This window comes from Misgurnus anguillicaudatus, chromosome 21, assembly GCF_027580225.2.
Source record: "Misgurnus anguillicaudatus chromosome 21, ASM2758022v2, whole genome shotgun sequence".
Lineage (NCBI taxonomy): Eukaryota > Metazoa > Chordata > Actinopteri > Cypriniformes > Cobitidae > Misgurnus > Misgurnus anguillicaudatus.
Window position 1 is genome coordinate 27,285,312 of NC_073357.2, and position 23,438 is coordinate 27,308,749.

The 23,438-nt window shown below is 35.5% G+C and overlaps 1 protein-coding gene across 1 annotated transcript; it reads right to left on the reverse strand.

Moving 5' to 3' along the window:
• Positions 1-5,456: 5,456 nt before the first annotated feature.
• On the reverse strand, positions 5,457-21,099 carry calb2b (calbindin 2b). The gene is made up of 11 exons (XM_073859942.1): positions 20,815-21,099; positions 19,154-19,226; positions 18,830-18,919; positions 10,838-10,918; positions 9,338-9,394; positions 9,167-9,244; positions 9,020-9,075; positions 8,887-8,926; positions 6,271-6,329; positions 6,029-6,095; positions 5,457-5,951 (listed from the first exon to the last, which is right to left on the reverse strand). Exons 1-11 carry the CDS (start codon positions 20,910-20,912, stop codon positions 5,835-5,837), a joined length of 816 nt encoding a protein of 271 aa, XP_073716043.1. The 5' UTR covers positions 20,913-21,099; the 3' UTR covers positions 5,457-5,834.
• Positions 21,100-23,438: the final 2,339 nt, after the last annotated feature.

Consider the following 23,438-nt stretch of genomic DNA (forward strand, 5'->3'; position numbering starts at 1 on the left):
CGTAACTAAATTAAGTTATTCTTTTGACATAAAAACGAACTTTACTTATGACTACACTAAAAGTAGTGCCTTTAGGGTGAAATGTAAGTTTTTTGCTATAATGTTTTGGAGTAAAACATTTCAGGTAAGCCTTCTGCGAGTGATCTTACCACATGCAGTTTAAGACCTATGACTGGATGCAGTATTAAATATGCATAAATTGAATCTTTATCTTGTATGGACTTTGAATTTGTTTTAAGGCGTATTTGCTTACAGCCATTAGAAAACAGGTTTCCCTTGTAGTTGGTTTACTTTTTTTGTATTTGCTAATAAAAGATATCAAATAAATGTGTTTTTATATTTACTCATATAGGAATAGCTGTGTAATAAGTGGGATAATGTACAAATAAATCCCTTCAGTGATGTCACACTGTCGGGAACGTGTCCTTACCTCCCCTTACACCTAACTGTGATACTTTCTAAAGTATGAATCTTTCTCAACTATATTATTAATCAAACTTACACTTAAATTGATAAGAGCAAACGTTGGCGACCACATGTTGCAACTAATTGCGGGCTGCAACAATGCAAATATACTGGTTCATTTGGCAGAACAAAGTATATAAAGTGGGAGGGGTTGGATCTAGATTCTATTGGTTTATGGGCGTGTTTGTTTTGGTGATTTCAAATGTCAACATTGGCTTTATGAGATCATCCACCTTTAAGTTCCCACAAGTCATGCGGCTGGTTAATTTTGTCTGGATTACATGACACAAATGTTATGAAACAGTCTATTTCACAACAAAGTTTCCACAAGTCACGTGAGCGGCTTTATTTTTGCCTTGATTACACTACACAACTTTGTTGTGAATTAAACTGTTTAACAACATTTAAGTTCCCACAAGTCATGCGGCTGGTTTATTTTTCCCCAGTTTTTGCTTGGACACATTTACATATGAAAGCCATCTAGTTGGCAATCAATAAACGGACAGCATTCATCCTGCCCTTACTCAACTAAAGACTGCTCAGAGCAATGAATCAAACCTAATCCAAAAAATGTAATTAAAGAGACAAAAACCTGCAATAGGCCCCCCACCCCCCATAGAATACACCTGTTCTGCAATTTTAGCTTCTCTCTGATGATGTCATAAAGATTCCATCGTCACTATGGCTACTATTTTAAAGACACAAACAAAGCGAAATATACAACATTTGCTTGCATTTCTGAAGGACAAAAGCTGGGTGTTTGTTTATTTATTTATTTATTTATTATATACACCCCTCCAAGTGAACACAAGCATCCACTGATACGTCCCATGCAAACCAGCTCCCTTTAATCAAAACAACTGTACCGTAATGCCTTATTTAAAGGACGAGTTCGGTATTTTACACTTAAAGCCCTGTTTTCAGATTGTTTATGATGAAATAAAATGGTTTTGACGGAAATTTGGTCAAATGATGCTGGCCCGAGAATTTTTGGGTGTTTCTTGTATCACCTCCCACCTCTATAATGGCTGTATAGGTGCACTGGAACAATCCTTCCTAAAATGCGTTAAACTTTCGTTTACAAAGACGTGAAACTCACCGAGTGGTCAGGGGTGTTCACTGATATGCTCACACAAATATCGCTGCAAAAACAGGTTTTATCGTAGTTTTGTCCAACTCCATTGACTTGCATTAGATGTGCTGTGAGGTACGTTATTACTCCGTGCCGGGACTTTTTTGTATTCTTGCAATTGGCAAAGGTGGATTTTCGCCACCAACTGGGCTGGAGTGTCTATTGTTCACGCTCTCAAAGGAAGAATGTACGGTTGTGAGGCGTTTGGAAAAATAGGTCCACAAGTTTACAACGAATGGTAAAACAGCTGTTGGAAAGCATCTTTTGCAGCGATTTTTGTGTGAGCATATCAATGAACACCCCTGACCACTCGGTGAGTTTAACATCTTTGTAAACGAAAGTTTAATGCGTTTTAGGAAGGATTGTTCCAGTGCACCTATACACCCATTGTAGAGGTGGGAGGTGAAACTACAAACACCCGAAAATTCTCGGGGCCAGCATCACATGTCCAAATTTCAGTCAAAACCGTTCTATTGCATCATAAACAATCTGAAAACAGGGCTTTAAGTGTAAAATACCGAACTTGTCCTTTAATTAATTTAGCCGGTTTGCCCATGACAGTACATGCCTGCAGATTGGCTATTTACCTAATAAATAAGGTAGGCAACATTAATTATTGATTTTAAATATTTTATTAACGTTAAGTTAGCCCATTTTTAAAGGGACAGTAAGTAGGATTTACTCCCATCTAGTGGTAAAATTGTATTTTAAATTCAAATGAATAGTGCTCTCTAGCGCCTCGCTTTTCCAAATGCGTATTGCAACTACGGTAGGCGTTATGTACTCCTTGTCCGTTTCAGCTGGTTCAAGTGTTCTGAACGAAAACGCGTTGTGTAAACACGTTGGTAGGTTAGTGCTTTTTGTCCCTTTCTGCTATTATAGTTTATCAGTATGGCGGAACGACATGGAAGCCTCCTTGGACTTACCGTTCAATAAAAAGAAGAAATTCTAAGCTTACAAAGAAAAGTCAGATCACTGGCAGAGGTCATTTGACACCAACGAGGACATATTTATGAATAAAGACATTGAATTTGATTAATACAACACTTAAAACCCTACTTACTGTCCCTTTAACTAATGAAGACGGTAGTGATGGTCGTTTTCGAAGCACTGCTTCATGAGGCTTCGAAACATTTACGAATCTTTTGTTTCGAATCAGTGGTTCGGACTCGTGTTTCAAACTGGCCCAAGTCACGGGATTTTAGCAAACGAGGGTTTATTACGTCATAACTGTTTCGAAAATCCGATGGTTCACCACTAGGGGGAAGTTGATCCAGTGTCTAATGTTTAGGTGAACTCGGGTCAGTTTTATTATGCAAGTTCATAAAACATTTATCCTTCTGACTAATAGCACTGCCATTTTGTCTACTTTTTGTTTATAGACAGATTTAATGACAAAAATGTGCATAATTAAAAGGGTAGTTCGTTTTAATGATTTGTTTGCCCTAAATAAAACTAAAAACACATAATAAACTTTTAACTATGTCTTAATTGAGTTATTTTTCTAACATATTTTAATAAAAATCTTGCTATTATTTTGTAAAAAGAAGTGTAAAATATTTGGACATATCTGCTTTTACACTATTTTGCCAGCAGGGGTCGCCAGCGTGTGTTGTGTTTCGAATTGGTTCAATTGATTCGAAGCTTCGAAAAGCTTCGTTTCTCCCATCACCTTCCGCGAGAAAAACAGATTATTTTCGGTTTTAAGATAAGACAAGACGTTCAAATTTCACGAAATTCGGTTTAACCATTTGTAAACCTAATGTCATATATGCTATTAAAATACATATTTATCTTTTGTTTCATATCACACTTTACCTGTCAAAATGATTTACAGCAGATACCGTGTGTTGTTATTAGTTTTGAGCTGTTAACCTGCAAATGTCGCGACTGGCCAATCAGAATCAAGCATTCCAACGAGCCGTGTAATAAACAATTTTTCTCTATTTCTGAAAATATAATTGAATAACACCTTCCGTCATCCATATGTATTTACCACTAGAGGTCAATCTTGCACCTCTTTATTTTTTGCTTTCTTTTGTGTTCTCCTTCACTGAGTGCTTCATCTCTCTTGAGTGCTGGAGAGGCGTTTAAAGTGCATAGGCTACCATGTTTTGATGAGAGCTGAGTCTTATTTTAAACACGTAAAAAATATATGAGAGAGCTGATATTTAATTGATGGCCCTTTCAGACTGAGAGATGTGCTGTATTTTATTTAGAAAGTAAGAGCAACTGTAACAGCTACAAATACAGTGGGACGTAAATATAATCACACAGAGAGTTTATAAATATGATCACTTATATACACACACACATAGCCGTATTAATAAACTGCAGGAAATGCAAAGATGTTCATGTTTTGACAAATACCATTTACATTTTTTTAGAGGACAAGTAGGATGAAACTGAAGCCCAGGAAACTCTGCATCAGCACATTTTTCTTTCCTCTTCTGTGATGTATTGGAGATTAAGAAAGCACAAAGAACATTCATACACGGAAAAGAAAAAGATAAGATCAAAACACTTCATTGTGTGAATGCTCACGCTTTGGCTTCACAATGAACGACTTGAGTGTTCACAAAGATAAGTTAACTGCGTTTGGATTGATCTAAATAGAAAATTAAATCATATTGTGCCCGAAAAGCTGATACAAGTAAGGAATATTTGCAACAGGCTGTTGAATTATTATAAAATAATGCACACCCAAGGTGGTAATGCGGCCACGGTTACCAAAAACATTGCTCTGGTGTCTATTTTAAAGACATTTGACAAGTTAGGTGTGCAGTTTACAGAAAAATAATCAACACTCATGGAACATTTCTCAGCCAATCAGAATAAAGCATTCAACAACCCATGGGATAAACAATAATAATTTGTGTCCATTATTAGCTAAGATCATATTCTTTGCAAAAGTGTTTTACAGCAACACAAATCCGAAGTAACCTTACAAACCATCAAAATTACATTATCTATGAATTTAATGTAGAAAAATGTGTACATTGTGCAGTACATCAATGATACATTAAAGGCACAATATGTAATCTTTACCACTAGAGGTCGCTAAATAACAACAATGGCGTAGCTTTATGATGCTGTGGATGAGTGTGGATTAATGGGAGTTGTAGCCTTCACCTTCACTGTTGTCAGGAATTTATCTGACAGGACTCACAAATCATGTTTATGGATGATGTAATGAAACAAAGTTTTATATCCGTTATTTTATAATGTAAGCCAAGAGTGTGGCTTGCATTAGAAGCCAACAGATTGTTGTGTTAGACGCTTTAAGTACTGCTTCCACATTTTAATCATAGTACATATGTGAAGCTCAAAATACCATAATTTATTATAGCATGTTAAAATTGCCACTTTGTTGGTGCGAGCAAAAATGTGCCATTTTTGGGTATGTCCTTTTAAATGCAAATGAGCTGATGAAATGCAAACACTGATCGCCATGATGGTGATTTGTTCAAATTGAAACTCAATTATTTGTTATCACTCTCTCTCTCTCTCTGCACTTAATGGCAGTGCAGATTAAGGGGCGGCATTATTGTAATAAGCTCCCCTTTTGACATCACAGAGGGAGCCACATTTCAATGACTTATTTTTTCAATGCTTGCAGAGAATGGTTTAACAAAACTAAGTTACTGGGTTGATCTTATTCAAATTTTCTAGGTTGATAGATGCACTGAGAACCCAATTATAGCACGTATACATGAAAAAAGTCAGATTTTCATGATATGTCCTAATGCAAAACCTTACATACGGTGCCTTTAAAACCTTTACACAAAGGTATAACCCTTTATATAGATGTAGTCCTATATGTGAAAACAGAGAAACTAAACTACAATTCTTTAATCTTTATTTTAGTCATCATTTTAGCAGTGTTGGCAAAACAGTTTACAGTCTTAAGAGGGAGAGAGAGAGAGACAGAGAGAATGAGAAAGAGAGAAAGAAAGAAAGCGAGAGAGAATCCTGAGAAAGATACAACAGACTGCGCACATGAAATAAAGTGAAGATTTAGTACAAGCAAAGGACAGTATATTTATCATTATACCACAATGTCAGAAATACATTTTGACATAAAAAAAAAACACAAGCAACAGATCCAGACACAATCGAGAAGCCATATCCCCGGGAAAGGCATGCCACAGACGGAGAGGTACATTGTAGATGCTGATTAAGTTTGAATGGATAAAAGTGGCACAGACATGCACCTGCACTGAAAGTTAAAGGGAGCTCAGACTGCTGGCTCTTTGCATAACACAATCTCTAACTCTGTACGAAACAGCTTCCCTCCATCAGACAACGCCATGATGCTCTTTTTTGAGCTAGCCAGACTTTGGGTGTCAATGACCTAGAGAAACACACAAAGAGTTTTCAGTATTCAGACTTGGCAATTTTGTCCTAAACCCCCAGCAAACACCAAATGACCATTTTATGTTTTTGGTAGAGGTCTCGTAGGAGTGCGTCCAACTCGTGTTCATCTATGTAACCATTTCTGTCCTGTTGAGAACAAAAATGAAGAGAAAGCATATTTGGGAGGTGACTGTTTGTGGTTGAGCATCCCATAGCAATGCTTAAGTAAGTGTTGATGTGTGTATGGTCTTCTATGTATGTGGATTGCTAAATCACATGCAAGACAAGAAATATGAATACAATATAGGACAAAGCTACTGTCCTTGTCATAATAGGTGAAGACTTCTTCAAATTCATCAGCTGATAGCTTGATATTCTGTTAATAAAAGGTATCAGATTATGCTTATTGTATGTGTGTGTAGGTCAGAGGGTTAGATTGTAATATAGATTTGGCTTTAGATTTCATTTTGAAGGCCTGAATTTCATGACTAAAAATAATCCTCATAATCCTAGGATTACTATAAAACAATGCCACTAACACTTGGCATCATTTCTAATGTATTTGTAATACATACAAGTCATAAACATGACAGTATAATTCAGGTGATGTACTGTAGCTAGACACTGCAAAAAAACTCCATTTAAAAATGGTGACGATTATTAAAAAATTTCACCGAAAGAGTTATTAAATCTAAACCTTGCAGCTTTTATCTGGATTTATGGTGTTTAATATATCAGTTCATAATTTACATCCAGCCTGTATTTTTATATGTATTGTAAAAAGCGCTTCATAACTGAAATGCACTTGAATTGACTATCAGATGATATAATGGTAATGGGTAATAAATGACAAACAGTTGCTGACTTGCTAATAAAATAATATGCTACAGACAAAAAATAATACAAATACCCTTCATATATTTTCATTTAAGTGTTGAAAGGAAGTAGGGGGAATATGACCAAATATATATATAGAGAGAGAATCTATGGAGATTATTGTAACTACAATGGGATTGAAGTAATCTTTATCAAGCCATGGTCTCTATCATCAGGTGCACACACACAGACACTAATAAATTGTACATAATAATATTTCACTCTTGCTATGCTGCAGATTTTCCTATGCAACACATTTCACATTCTGTCACTGTAAAAACTTTCAAGACAACCAGGTTTTTTAACTCATTCCCCGCCAGCCTTTTTTTTAAAAGTTGCCAGACAGCATTTTTTGTGATTTTCAAAAAGTTTCAGAAAATGCCTTCCAAGAAAATTTTCTTCTATAAATATATAAACATACAAATATATCAAATGAAAGAACAGCCCCCCCACAGCTTACAAACAAACAAACAAATAAACAAAACAGGGAAAAATATCTTTACTTGTTCTCTTTTTATAACCTCTTAAATATGGGAAGGTTTCTACAAAAATACCACATTTTGAGCAAAAAGCTTAAATAATTGTATTTTTTAAAGGAATTTTGTTAGAGATCAGATTAAAATTGATTAAATTCGTTCTTTGCATCATAAATTGGGTAAGCGGAATTACAGATTATCATAAAAACTCATAAAAAATGTTTTCTCTTAATTGACGAGAAAACTTATCGATGGCGGGGAAAGAGTTAAGTTAACCCAACAAATCCGTTTGACAGTGATGGGCAATTCCAGCTCTATGGATGCATTTGCATTTAAAACTTGAAATATTTATTTCAATATATATATTACATATATATATTTATTTTCATAAACCCCTGTTAACAGATTCCAGACATCAGAAAAATATCAGTCTATATTCATGTTCTCAGACTTATGGATGACATTTCTCCGTTATGGATGTGACAATTCTGAAATTTTAAAAACTTTACGTGTTAAAAAGTTTAACTTAACTTTAACACTTTGCATGGGTATTTCAACCACAAAACCACCATGTTAAAGACTTAAAGGCGGAGTGCACAATTTCTAAAAAACGCTTTGGAAGAGGGAGTCGGGCCGACTACCAAAACACACTTGTAGCCAATCAGCAGTAAGGGGCGTGTCTACTAACCAACACCGTTGCCTGGGTTGCGTATGTGTGAGGTGGGTCTATCAAAAGAAGGTCCAGATTCTATTGGGGTAGGGACGTGTTTGTTTAGGTGATTTCAAATATCAACACTGGCTTTCAAACGTTGTGCACTCCGCCTTTAAAGGGACATTCCACTTTTTTGAAAATATGCTAATTTTTCAGGTCCCCTATCATTTGATTCTTTCCATTTTGGAATCCATCCAGCTGATCTTCGGGTCCGGCGCTAGCACTTTTAGCATAGCTTAGCACAATTAATTGAATCTGATGAGACCATTAGCATCACTCTAAAAAATAAAGGAATGATATTATGTAGTGCCCGAAAATAGTCCCCTGCTATTGAAAGATACTAAGGGGACTATTTTTAGCTGCTGCGTAATATCATTCCGCCTGCTGCAGTTAAGTTACATCAGCAAAGTCCTTGATTATTACGCCAGAATAAGAGTATAGTTCCTAGCCATATCTGCTTAGAAAATCACAACTTTTAATTTTCTGTCGGCCGTAGTACACGATGTAACAGAAGAGTCAAGTTTTAAATAGGGAAAAATATCAAAAACTCTTTGGTTATTTTTTAGCGTGATGCTAATGGTCTAATCAGATTCAATAGATTGTGCTAAGCTATGCTAAAAGTGCTAGCGCCAGACCCGGAGATCAGCTGAATGGATTACAAAATGGTAAGAATCAAATGATATGGGAGCTGGAAATTGAGTGTCCCATCATGGTTAAAACCATTGGGTAAAACTTAACTTGCCATTTGCATAATAGTCTGTGCATGGCATCACTTCGAGTGATCACTAGCATTAAGCCATTTGTACCTAATTTGCTAAAGTTGAATCAAATCTAATCTCAAATAATATATGAAGGCTTCTTGATCGTACCTGAAACTTAAGCAGAAAATTCTCCTTCACAGGCAGGAGCCTGGAGACACAAAAAGTAACATTTAATACAAAATTGCATTTATACTCTCTCTCTCTCTCTCTCTCTCTCTCTCTCTCTCTCTCTCTCTCTCACCTTGCCATCTCAGAAAGTCCCAACTTCCCATCACCATTCAAGTCAAACATTTTAAGCTGAAAAAACACAAATGAATGGATAACAGCTGTGATTGTGTGTACTTTATGTATGTGAAAGAATAAAAGTCGCGTGTGTACATTTACTCACTATGGTCTGGGTATACTCGCTCAGTTTCTTGTCATCGTAATGTCTGTTGGCTTTCTTCAGCAGATCTGAGAGGAAGCCCTGAGGGAAAGCAATGTTTCAGTTTTTTGCTATTTGCTTATGAATGTATCACTGCTTATAGGAGGTTTAGTTTGATCTATTCAGTTGTTATACCTTCAGTTCGTTCGATTCAATGTATCCACTGCGATCAGTATCATATTTTCTCCATGCCTGAAAAAACATCAGCATTAGCACAGACACATTCACAAATATAGGTGATTTCCATGTTTAGACAAATGGTTCTCACAGAAAAAAAAATGGTGAAATGGGCAGGAATCTGTGATGTTCACATTTGTATGTGATTGTTATGGTCTTCTTGCGTTTAGTCCAGCAGATTTAATATTTCGGATTTAAACTGGGATTACTGGCAAGCTGATCTAATGAGGTACAATACCAGCCTGCCCTCTTTTACTTCTGTGCATGCGTGCTATTATGAGCATTATTGTAAGTGTGCGTGTATCATCTGCTTTATTTCATGGCTATCTATAATACTTGATTCTGATTGGTCTTGACATATTGAGGTCTGTTTTTACCAGTAACAACGTCTAAAACTGATAACGGTACTGCGAGTCATCTTTACCAGCTCTACTTATGTTTAATGTATCACTCTGCTATCTCTTCTCATGCCAACATAAACACAGTACTTCAAATATAAAATTCGAAAATATTTTGTGTCCAGTTATTAACTCGTGGCAAAAATGTCCTGATCACCCTGTCTGGTTTATTTTGCCATAGCTAAACTAGCTGGAAGTGCACAGTCCCCTACTTGTAAAACAAAACACTTTATTCATGTCCACACGTCCTCAAGAGTCTTTTATCATCTACTACTCAGAACGGACATGTTTTGTATTATTTACACAATCACCATGTTGTACAAATGATCTCCATTAACCCAGTTACTCACACATACACATTTTGTGGTCCTCTATGTGCTGCAGGCCATTTATAATAGATAACCTACAGTACTGCAAATAGAACTTTCATGCTTGCTCTTTCATTCACTCATTTCAAAGACATCACCCCAAAACACCTCAGCTATTAAACATGTTTCATGTTCAGAATAGATATTGATTTAATGATTGGACTAATGGAGACATTGACACACTCAAAAGTTGTACCTTTTTGTCATTGGGACAGTACCTTTTGGGTAAAAAAGTGTACTTTTTGAAAAAAATAAGCGCCCCTTTTGTACCTTCATGTACCTTTTTTTCTGAGAGTGCGGTCATGTCAGTCAGGGCACTTGAGACCATTTACTTTTCTACAGATATGAAATCCATAACATATAACTACAGAACCATCAGTGTGTTTTAATGCAGTGGTTTTCAAACTGGGGGCCGCGAGATGGTGCCAGGGGGGCCCCAGTTTTATGACATTTTATGAAATACATTAATTTATCACCAATTCTGTGTAGTTAAACCTAAAAAAAAATAAGGCTACTAACCAAAGGCACTACTTTTTTGTATAATTTAATGTTTTTTTTTAATTAAAATGTTACGTTTTAGAACAGTTTTTTGTCACAAATTTTCTTTGGGGGGCCGCGAAGGAATGCACCGTACACAAGGGGGGCCGCACGCTGAAAAAGTTTGGGAACCACTGTTTTAATGCTTTACATACTGCCATAAACTCTGCACTGGACCCCACAAACTGTCTGAAGCACAGCAGAAAGTTCTCTTCTGTTGGCAGGATCTGAGCAAGCTGTAAAAGAGAGAGAGAGCAGAGAGATAAAGAGTTTACAATTATAATCGCATTACTTTCAAAGCTTAATAATCTCCAAATATTAGAAATAATTCCGAATAATTAATATTGGAATGAAACTGAGAAACAGTGAGTCTTATGTAATTTTTATTCATATTTGGAAATAGCTTTTATTTTTTTATCTTTATGTTAATTAAAGAGGACATTTCACAAGACTTTTTTAAGATGTCAAATACAACTTTGGTGTTCCTGAAGTATATATGTAAAGTTTTAGCTCAAAATACCATATAGATCTTTTATTATATCATGTTAAAATTGCCAGTTTGTAGGTGTGAGCAAAAATGTGCCGTTTTTGGGTGTGTCCCTTTAAAATGCAAATGAGCTGATCTCTGCACTAAATGGCTGTGTTTGGATAGTGCAGATTAAGGGGCGATATTATCCCCTTCTGACATAGCCAAATTTCAATTACCTATTTTTTTCACATGGTTAAAGGCTCTCTAAGCGAATAATGTGCGACATCACTTCCTGTTGATGTTTGAACTGTTTTCAAACAAACGGAGCGTAGCTCATAGATATGTATATAAAGGCTAGATGGCTCAAGGCGGAGTCCCTAACGGCATCACCTGGCGGCCATCTTACGACAGGGCGCTCGCTCACACGTAGCATTGAGTTTAATGGTGCAGGTACTTTTAAATGACCATAACTTGCTCAATTTTCTACCGATTTTCAAACGGTTTGGGTTTTTACAAACGTTATTAACGTGGCTATAATTATGTATGCTTTAACATGTTTCATGAATTTATTTTTTATTTTTAGTATAGGTATGCAGTGTCATAGGTACATCTTTGACGTTTATAACAAACCAAACCGTTTGAAAATCGGCAAAAAATTAAGCAAGTTATGGTCATTTAAAAGTACCTGCATCATTAAAACTCAATGCTACGAGTGAGCGAGCGCCCTGTCGTAAGATGGCCGCCAAAATGCGGACGTTGCACTCAATTGGCCAGCAGCGCAGACGAGCCATCTAGCCTTTATACATATCTATGGTAGCTAACGCCTCCCCCTCCCTCTCCCGTCCGTGCGTTCATGAACACGCCCAACCCCACCCCCAAATCCTTCGTGTCGTTTATTGGCTGGAACACTTTGTTATGTTTTGTTGTGCAAGGTTTGGCCACTATGTTGATATTGCCGTTTGTCGAGCCTGAGCTGTCTACAGAGATCGCGTTTTTTACAGTTTGATCAGCAGACAGGCAGCAAGCAGATAGTGAGGAGATGTTTGCTGTATGTAACAAAAAATGTTTTATGGTCTAAAACGCGTCAATTCGCTTAGAGCGCCTTTAAAGAGAATGATTTACCAAAACTAACTTACTGGGTTGGGTCTTTTTCACATTTTCTAGGTTGACAGAAGCACTGGGGACCCAATTATAGCACTTGAGCATGGAAAAAGTCAGATTTTCATGATATGTCCCCTTTAAAGTTTTATTTGTAGTAATTTTACTAGGAACATTTTTCATTTTATTAGGTTTTGTCACGTTACGTGTCTGGAGATGGATGAGGAGTGAATCAAAAATGAGGATAAACTTTAATTTTATAAAAACAATAAACAGTAGTTGGGTAATATTCACATAACAATGACGGGCATGAAAACTACACATAACATTAACGAGAATCGACCAAGAACTGAGACAGGAGTATAAATACACAAAAAGATGATTTACTAAACAAGACACAGTTAATGACAATTGAAACAGAGGAGGAGCTAACTAACAAGATATTGAACTAAAGCAAACTTGAGGACAAAATAAACAAACAGAGGCATAACTATGACAACTATTGCTGTTTAAGTAAAAAAAAAAAAAAATGTAATTTACGTTAAGTGCTTTAGTATACATTTTTTTTAGTTTATTCAAAATAATTTTTAATTTTCTTTCATTTTTTCCACTACCCAATGCAGGTCATGGGACCGAAGCATGTAGTGACTTATAAACTTTTTTATACTTTTGCAAGATTTATAGACGGTTTCAGCAGTAACAACATAAACAAGCGGCATCCGTGGTCTACACGTAACTTCCGGTAAACTCCGGTAAGAATAAATGAAGAGTTTGGTTCCAAAACGCAATAAACGCCATTTTTGAAAAAAATGAGTTACTGCCAAAATCAGTATTATATCAGGTCAGTAGTTAAAAGTAAATAATTAATTTTACGCAAAATCCAATACCCGCCGTGATATTCTGTCATCTTTTCTCCCTTTTTTCCCAAAATGCGACAAACGCCACTGCTCCTTTTTTACAGAATGCAATAAATCCATTTCTTATATTACAGCGGACCATTCACGCAATGTAAACAAACATGGCGGCGCGCTGAGTACACGGAGTCCTAGTTTTCCTCATCTACTTTGTACTTCGTGATCAACAAACAAAACAAAATAATACTTTAATAGCATTGCCAAACCTGTGATGGTTTTCTGTGACGGGAAAGAAACGTAAGCCATCAACAGCTAATAATTTCCGCGAGAGGCACTCGGTTGCTTGTTCTCCTGACAGCATCAAGCGTCTCATGCTAAAACATTGTGTTCTTACAAAGTAAGTGTTTTGGTTAATGCCATTAATGTTTATTTTTTAATCATTGTATACCACTTGTCAACTAAATAAATATAAAATGGCTAAGATGAATGCACATTTATACATTGATTTAATAGATTTATAGCATTTTGAAATAAAAAACTGTCATGGATTGCATTTTGTGGAAAAAAGAATTCGTTTTTATAATAAATCTTTGAAAATCAAGTTATGGATTTGAATTTTTTATGTTTTTATAACCTAAAGATGCTATGTGAAAGTTTGTAACAGAAAATACTGGTTTTCATCTTGTTACTTTCTTGGTATAGAAAACACGTTTTTACCGAAATTTGTCAAAATGGATTTATTGCGTTTTGGAACCAAACTCTTCAAATATAACATAGTACTTTAAACATAGTTTATTTATATAACAAGCAACAAAAAAAAAAACATAGGTTACCAAAACATTTGTTATTTTCGACGAGGTATTTCTTCAAGAGTTCAGTTTAGCAAATAGTCAGACCATTAAAAAACTGAAACCTGAAGTAAAGGTCAGACCAGACGCGTATCACATCACTGCACGTACGTCCGATGAAACGGTCTATAGTGTTCAGGATCTTTTTGTTGTTTTATTTTTTGTTGTTTGGTCTTACTTCCTATGCACCTATTGCCTACAAGTGTGCGAGGGTTATTGCTCTTTGTTTTTACGAAATACATATTAACATAGCCAAAGGTCTGTGAATGTCCAAAACTTGTCATTTTTATTCATATCTTTGTAGTTTTTCATATCTTTTTTTTTGCTGTAAAGTTATTTAAATAATCGTGGCTTGAACCACCATGTTCTGCCTCTCTATGGAGAGTCCAGTGTAAACTGCCACTTTCTTGCCCGCTAACCCCGGTGGTTCAGGTGACTGAAAACTATCACTAGTACTGTTAGGGGATTTCAGCACCATGGACAGCCACACACTGAAGCACACGACTCTTTCACACAGCAGCCTTTTGCTTCAGCTGTGTGTAAAGCCTATCTCTCTGGCTTAAAAAGAGAGTGCCTGCAAGAACTGGACAGGGATAAGAGACCATTTAATACCCTCGGTTATCTCTTCTGGCCTAAACAGTGGAGTTCATCACTGGTAAACTGCTGAAGGGATGCTAAACCATATCAAACCCAACAGCACAGAGCCAGCATAGTCCCACTTCTAAGTGCTTTGAGAAACAGACATGGCAGCCTGTTTCTGTGTTGCTTTTATAAAGCACTTTTTGTATTCTTACAATATTAAATTAGAATTCCAGCTAATATAATAATTGCTGTAGCATTGCCACAAAGACTGAAATGTTAGATCTACTTAAAAATTACTTTAACTGGTAACACATAAAATTTGATTTTTTTTAACTTAAAATAAAAAACTTAAATGTTTAGGTGTTACCAGTTGTAATTTTTTAAGTTGATTCAACTTTACCCGTGTTACATTGTACAGTATATGATAAATACAGTTTTATTATTATGAAATTATATATTAAGAGCAAAATGTATACAAATAGAGTTAAAAATAAAAAGTTATAAAATAATAACTAAATGTTCAAACATACAGTAGATGATTTCCATGTAAGGAAGATGTATCGGTGGCTAGTAAAATAACACAAAAAGCTGAATCAGCAGGAAACTGATTAAACAAAAAGTGGCGATCTACTATGCTGTCCTATGAAGGCAAAAGACAGTAAGGTATTTGGTTGAAAAATAGTTATTGATATTTTTGGGACATTTACAACCTATTTTATCATGTCATTTTATCACGTTGTTTTTTTTAAGAAAATAACCATCAAGAAGAAAATAGTTGACAACTTAAAGTTTTTTAAAGGCTTTTTTAGGGGAGTATGGCATCCTTTTACCTGCCCTTCTGTATGGACCATTGGCTGAAAGTTACATAACTGATTTATTTTTTATGAGCCTGCCTAGTTGACACCCTTTCCCACACACAAACTTTTCAGATCAGTCTGTCAGGATTCTGCCGGAGTCTTGTTTGGTATTAATATCTAGTTGAGTATGGCAGGGTTCTGACAGTACAATGTTTTGTGTGGGAAAACGTGGTCTTAGTATTGTTATATTAGACCACGTTTTTCCTGTGTCTCGTCACATTTACCCCGCTCCCTTGTCTCTCCTCATTATTGTTTGATTTATATCACCTGTTCCCCTCTTGATTTGCTCCTCTATTTAATCCTCTTGTATTCATTGTCCCGTGCTTCAGCCTTGACGTTTGTTCCTGACATTTGTTCCTGACATTTGTTCTGAATACCTGTGAGTATGTCGTAGTAGTCTAGTCCAGTAGTGTTTATTGTTAAGTGTATCTAGTTTAGTGTAGTGTCTAGTGTTCACTCCTATTTAGGTTATCTTGTTTCTGTTGTTTTGCCCCCTCGTGGGTTTTTGTTTTCTGTTTTATTTATTAATAAATATCCTGAGTTAACCCCTTGTTGTCTGTGTCTGGGTTCACCTCTGTTATCCCGAGATCCCTGACACAGTCTTACACCTTTTATCATCATTAATCACAACACAAGATTGCTCGTATTCTCCTACAGTGCCGTAAGATTAAAGGGAGACTCCACTTTATTTTGACAATATGCTCATTTCCCAGCCCCCCAGACTGAAACATTAGATTTGTGGTCTTAGTACTTAAGTTTTAAATAGAAAAAATATCAAAACTTTTTTTGTGCTATGCTAATGGTCTAATCAGAGTCAATGGATTATGCTAAACTGTGCTAAAAGTGGTACCGCCAGACCCGGAGATCAGCTGAATGGCTTCCAAAGCAGTAAAAATCAAGTGTTTAGCTCTAGAGGAGCTGGAAAATGAGCATATTTTCAAGAAAAGTGGAGTGTCCCTTTAAATCCTGCTTTAGTGTATGCATGGGATGTCCTGTAAAGTCACAATCTAAAAAGTAAAATATTTGGATTTAATCCTTGATGAGTTTGACCTATAAACTAAAGAGTTGCTAAGAGCCTGCATCTTCATAGTTTGGGGGGGGGGGGTTGTCCATGTACAGTATGTACACTAATAAAAGTTATTCTGGGTCCTTAGTGGAACTGCTTTATGTTATTTTTGCTTACTTTCCCAAATTTCTTCTTACAATTTATGAGCTATTAACAACAAGAAAGGATTTGCTGCCTGTAGAAAGTAAAGATTTCTGTTCTCATTGTTGAAAGACGAAACATTATAATTAATCATTATTGTTCTGTTCATGCTTTCAACTTTAAAAAGGATGAAAGACAAAGATAACCACCAAACTAGTAAGTCAATCAGAAAAACTGGGGAAGCAGTAGCTGGCTGATACACAGATCCCAACATTGCTCATCAGAGTTTTTAGCTTAGTTTCACATACTGCACACTGAAGAACAGATCAGTGACTCATACAAGCTTTGAGAGTGAGTCTGAATGAGCTGTCCAGCTGCTGCCAGCTGTGAGGATTTGTACCAGACTGAAACTGTCAAGGGAAACTTTCTAAAGTGCAAGTGTAAAAATTAATGCACGTCAAAACTTTGGAGAGTTATCCTGTAATTAATGGACAAGAAACTAGAAGCGATATGATCATAGTTACTTACAATTGGTAATACAGGGGGATCATCTGTCACTGTCAGAAAAAGGGTCAAGAAATGGTCCCAAGCTGACACTAGGGCGGATGAAGGGGCGGTATCATTGTTATAAGATTCCCTTACTACTAGGGATGCACCGATAGGATTTTTTTGGGACGATACCGATTTAAACAGACAACTTCTGGCCGATGCCGATACCGATATTAAACACTTGTATACAATACTACACAGTTGGTCTATTAGCTATAGTTTATTTCTGCATCAAATTTTTTTACTAAACATGGATTTGATCTAATTAACATTCAACTGACCAACATAATAAGAGGCACAAATTAAAACAAATATAATAAGACAGCATAACAACCTTCAAAGGTGGTTTTTGCTATTCAGCATTTATTAACAACATTAACTATTTTTTAAACATATAATGGATTTCTTTATGCAGTTAATTAATAAACAATCGGTATCGGCCTCTCTCGTGCTATTGCCGATATGCCGATGGTTTCAAATTCATCAAAAATCGGCCGATAAATATCATGGGGGGAGCGAAATCCGAATGACCTATATATTCACATGCTTGCAGAGAGAGCCTTACCAAAACAAAGTTACAGGGTTGCTATTTTTCATGTTTTCTGGGTTGGTAGAAGCACTGGGGACCCGATTATAGCACTTAAAAATGGAAAAAGTCTGATTTTCATGGAATGTCCCCTTTAAAAGAAACTTCATGACATACAAAAACTCAAAAACAAAAAGCTTAACATGCACATATTAACACAGCTAGTACAATAAGTGTCCTTTTTAGGCATTTTTTGCCTTTTTCAGGAATGTTAAGGAGTTATATGGTCCTAATATGTACCATTTAGGTAAAAATTTATATAGATTTAATTCCAATATGTCCCTATGATGTACTAATATATGCCTTCTTTTGTACCAAAATATAGAGATCTGATGTACTAATATGAACTCTTTAGGTGCAAAGGTGTACCTTTTGAAAGGGTACCACCCCAGTGACAGCTATGGACCATTTTTGAGCATTTTTTCTGACAGTGTACAGAACCACTACCCATTGGTTTTATTTATAATGTCCGGCACAAAACTTTAGCTGAAGAGTTTAGAGAATCTAAAACAAAATATAGTAAAAAGAAAAATGTCATCCCCCTACATTTAACCTCCACTAATCTGATATATAGATGAACAAATAAGACAAGAGAAAGAAACAAAAAATAATAATGCTGGGTCATTTTCAACCAAGCATTAAGTAAAATCCACCCAGCATTTTGCGTTAAAACAACTCTGCATTGGTTTAATTACAACCCAGCGGGTTGGGTTTGTCCCTTTTTGACCCAACACTGGGTTAAAAAATAACAAAGCATTTTTAAGGGTGTACATACCGAAAAGCTTCATTACTAAATTATTCCTTGTAGAAATTCAAGAGAGGGGTATTCATTTTTAGTATTATTTATAATGATGTCTTTCTTTCCGAATCAGTCAGGTTTCTTATCTAAAATAAATCATTTTTATCCACTCAGTCATGCTATCATTCTGTGAACGTCGTCCCCATCCTCCCCCTCACCTCAATCTTTCCCTCATACATCTCTCTCTCCTTTCATCCCGCTCATTCTGTCATCCCTTTGACTGATGTCACCCAAGCCCCTAATCTCCCCTCACTGCCCTCTCTGTATGTCTTCCTGGTGCTCCATTAATCTCAGATGGTGGCTCTCAAGACTGTGACCACACTGAACTCCACACTGATAAAGGGACGCTAAAATGTACCTCTGACATCTCGATCTTTCCATCACCGTTCTCATCAAATTTCAGCATAAACTCATTCATTCGATCTCTGAAGGAAGCGTTTGAAGTTTCCTGAAACCAAATGTATGTTTACAAAAATTACAATATGCCATCCAGAAACTGCACGGGGATCAGAAAATGTCAGACAGATGGTATCTGCTCAGATGGCAAGAGCATTAGACAAGCTTAATCTGGGGATGTCATTCTGTATAGTTCCTAATAACTGTATGTGACATTCAGATCACCACTTATCAAGTCAAACTGCTCTGCTGCTGTTGTTTTCTAACAGAATTAATCATGACTCACCGCACTTGCACCTTTCCGTGCCACCTCAAGCTCCAGAATAAAATGCTCCAGTTCCTTTCCTTCAATGCAGCCATTCCCTAAAAAAAAAAAAAAACATATTTATCCATAACACATACACATTATAAGATGTAATTTGATGATCAGTCTGTCTTATAAGTCCAATGCTTATCATTTGCCTCATTCATTTAAATTATTAACCTCCTAAGACCTGGTGTGTGGGTGGACATAATTTTTTTTGCGTCATAATCTTTATTTCTGTGTAATTGGAACCTGTTGTACACAAACGTGGACAACACTGCTTCATGTTCGAAGAAAAATATTTGTTTATTATATTGATTAGTTCTTCCTAACCCCTAATAGCTGGAAGAAATCTCAAATGCAAGCCAAACCAAAGCTCAGTTCTCATACATTCCTTTGAATTTAGCATTAGGACTAATGGACATATTCATTCTCTCTATAGATTAGGTTTGTCATTTAACACGTTCCATCATATGCTAAATTAAATAAGTCATAAATAAATCATTTCAACTTTATCTTGGCTAGTGATGAGTTGCTGCAACTTATAAAATAAAGTTGAATTAAGTTCAGTTATACAATTATACTTAAAAATGTATACGCACATTTTTTTTGCCACTGTTTCACCTACTTTTAGGAGAAAGCTGAACTTTAAATATTATGCACGAAAATACCAGAGGCTAATGAAAAGCTATTAAACCGTGTTTAAGTATCTAAATCATAGCAATTTCCTGTCCTGATGTAAAAATGTCTTAATGAATCTTCCACCCAACAATTTATGACCTTACTGTTAAAAGCCATAGGCTAAAGTCTCATAATCTAATTATAAAGGACTTCAAAGTTTAATTTCACTCATTGATTTCACTTTGCCTTACAAAATCTGTATTAAATATATAAAGGTAATATTTTCACAGAATATTCTCTACATTATGTAGCATAATTTAATGTAAAATCATAAAAAATAAAATATTTTATTGGTTGAACAGGCAGGGTCACATCTGTGTGAAGCACATGTACTTTAACACTTGCAGCCGACAGAGACTACCAGTCAATTCAAAAGAAGAATTTCATTTCAACGCAAAATCAATAACGCCAATGCCTGTGGGACATCATTTACTGAGCTGTGAATAAACGCATGGATAGCGCTGAAAAGACGTTAACGGGACGTCAGGCAATCATCAGAGGAGGCTTTTTCAATTTGCCCTGAATTAGTTAAGAAATTAAAAAATCATGCATGTTGACTTACAGCCTCCACATACTTGCATATTTTCCCAACTTATTCTCAATAATAGCTCAATAACTCAATACTTTTCTTGGCAAACAACATATACAACTAAAATTGTCCGCGCTTAACGCATTTGTCGTTTATAGGCTTGTGGTATTTTTCATCACTTTAAAGAGCATACGTGCAACATTTTCCTTTGCAAAGCCTATTTATATTTTTTTATATAAACTAGTGCTGTCACATTTTCACACGTTGTAATTATTTTATCACAGTTTTGTATTTTAATTTGCAGCAATACAAACAAGCTACTAGTAATATAAATCACATAAAATGTAGGCTACATGAATCAATATTATAAACTACACGACTTCTCATATCTGTCGTTTTTGTTTTCAGTGGAGTCTGCCCCGGGACCTTACACTTCCCATCAGCGTCAAATTTATTCCAGATGTCGAGAAACTGGGTCGCAGTGAGTTCCGCCAAGTGCAGGGGAAGCAACTCTTGTCCCTTATTCGCCATCTCTGTCGTTTCTCTCTTTCTGATTTTTGAAGAGAATAAAAGTCCTGTCCTGTCTCTTTGCAGCACTCCTGAACACCTCTGCAAATGACTGTAAGTAGCAGGACAGCGGTTTTAACCCGACCACTGGTAATAAGGGCTGCAGTTCATGGTCCCATCGATAGGCGGCAGCATTGCGCGATGAATACTGCATTTGACCCTCAAATGCAAATGCTTGGCAAATCTTATGTGCTCGCGCGCTTCAATGAGCAGAAAATAAAGCACACTGACTGACAAAAACTGGCAGGAGTCGCTCTAAGTATGTATGGAAAGGGATGCAAAATGGGGTTTAGTTAAATTTAATCAGTTTTAATGTGAAGTCTAATATTTATGCTTCCATACACGTTTTTACCCTTCAGCATAATATTAAAATATCATTTTATGGTTGTCCACAGCATTTCTATGGTTGTGCAAAACGGAAGAATTTGTTTAAGTCTATGCAAGGATAGATAGATAGATAGATAGATAGATAGATAGATAGATAGATAGATAGATAGATAGATAGATAGATAGATAGATAGATAGATAGATAGATAGATAGATAGATAGATAGATAGATAGATAGATAGAGGAAGAAAGAGAAAGAAAGAGGAAGAATGAGAAAAGATAAACATAATGAGATTAAGAAGTATACAGTAAGAATTTGGGACAAAGAGTTTATTAAACAATAGTTATTACATTGTCCGCTTAGACTTGATTTATAATTATGCTCAATAATTTCAAAAGTATTGCATACTGGACTACACGGTGTGTGTTCAGTACTCTATGCTGGAAATTGTTTTCTAAATTACATGAAAATCAAAATCTATATCATTCATATAGAAATATTTTCCTTTCTTACATTGCTTTACACAACCAAACATAACTTTTCCATAATTCAACAAAGTGAAAATGTGGCCCATCTCTCTGCTATCAGAAAAACACAATCTGATGTAGTAGATCGTGATGAAGAGAGGTATGATTTCATATGTCAAGTCTCACATTAAAATATCTGTTTGAGCTGTATTAATTTAACCCCTTATGTGGCACAAATAGCAGTTTCATTTATTTTAAAAAATAAAAATATTTCATAATAATATAACATAATAATTTTTTTAAATTAAATTATAAATGATTATAATGTAAATATTTCCCAAAAGTAATAATGCAAACATGAAGTCATAAGTCTCAAGTAGTTGTGATCCAAATTTTAAGTTAAAATAACAAAAAATGTGGGTTGTGTCACAGTTTTAGTGGTTTTACCAACAACGACCACTAGGTGTCAACAGTTTGCTGCATACTCTTGTCACAAATTAATAAATTACTGTCACTGAATTATTATTAATGCAAAAAGGTTTTAAAACATGAAAACTACATTCTTGCTTTCCAATGATACATAGTTTGTCAACATTTTTGAAGATTTATAATAGGATATAGTGTTTGAATAAATAATAATTAATATGCATTTCTACTCCTAATAAAACTGCCATTACATTATTTCTATCATCAGATGACTTTGAAATATAAAAACTACATTCTGAGAGCTTTCCAGTGATAAATAGTTTGTCATGATTTTTTAGGTTTAGAGTAGGGGTTTAGTGTTATAAATATGTACAAAGAAATTTGGCTTACATGTGGGTCAAATAACTTTTAGAAACTGACTCTGTGTCATAATTTTCCCAAAATGGTGATTAAATATGAAAACTACACTCTTTGAGCTTTCCAACAATATATAGTTTGTCAAGATTGTTTAGGTTTAGAACATGGTATTAGTGCTATACATATGTAAAAACAAATTGCGTTCACCTGTGGCTGTGACATTTTAGAAACTGACTTTCACTACGTCATAATTTTCCCAAAATGGTGATGCATTATAAAAACTACACTCTATGAGCTTTCCAATGATATATAGTTGGTCAAGATTTTTAGGGTATTAGTGTTACAAATATATAATAACAAAGTGGGCCTACCTGTGGACCCCTGGCATTTTAGAAAATGGCTCTCACTATGTCATTCCTATATCCCAATTGTGAAATCTACACTCTGAAAGCTTTCAAACAATATATAGTTTGTCAAGATTAGATAAGAATTCACATACAAAATACAGAAGAAAACGTAGGCGTCCCGCTGGCGGGACAGTAACATTTATCAGGATATAAATGTTTTGAGGCACACTCTCTTCATAAATGAATCAATTACTCTCTTTAAATTATTTATTTTATTGAAATATGTATTCTAGAGGCTTAGACCTTTCCAATGATACATAGGTTGTTGTGATAGATAAACATTTACATTCAAAATATTAAAGTAAACTCAGGTGTCTCGCTCACAGGACAGCAAACATCTTGCCCTGAAATATCTTAACATATACCCCATTATGCCATTTGTTTTGTCTCAAGATGCACACCAGTATTGTTTTTTGTAGCGTATGTTTGTAAAATTTCCTGATATAACTAAGCCTATATTGGCTTAACCTAAGCCCTGTCTGTCGGGGAAACCACTCCCATATGA

Excerpts from the sequence above, each read along its gene's own strand:
- calb2b (XM_073859942.1), bottom strand. The coding sequence starts at position 20,912 with ATGGCGAATAAGGGACAAGAGTTGCTTCCCCTGCACTTGGCGGAACTC. Across the intron at positions 8,927-9,019 it reads GGACTTTCTGAGATGGCAAG|GCTCCTGCCTGTGAAGGAGA; the intron begins GTGAGAGAGAGA and ends TTGTGTCTCCAG. Across the intron at positions 6,330-8,886 it reads ATTTTCTGCTTAAGTTTCAG|AATATCAAGCTATCAGCTGA; the intron begins GTACGATCAAGA and ends TTTTATTAACAG.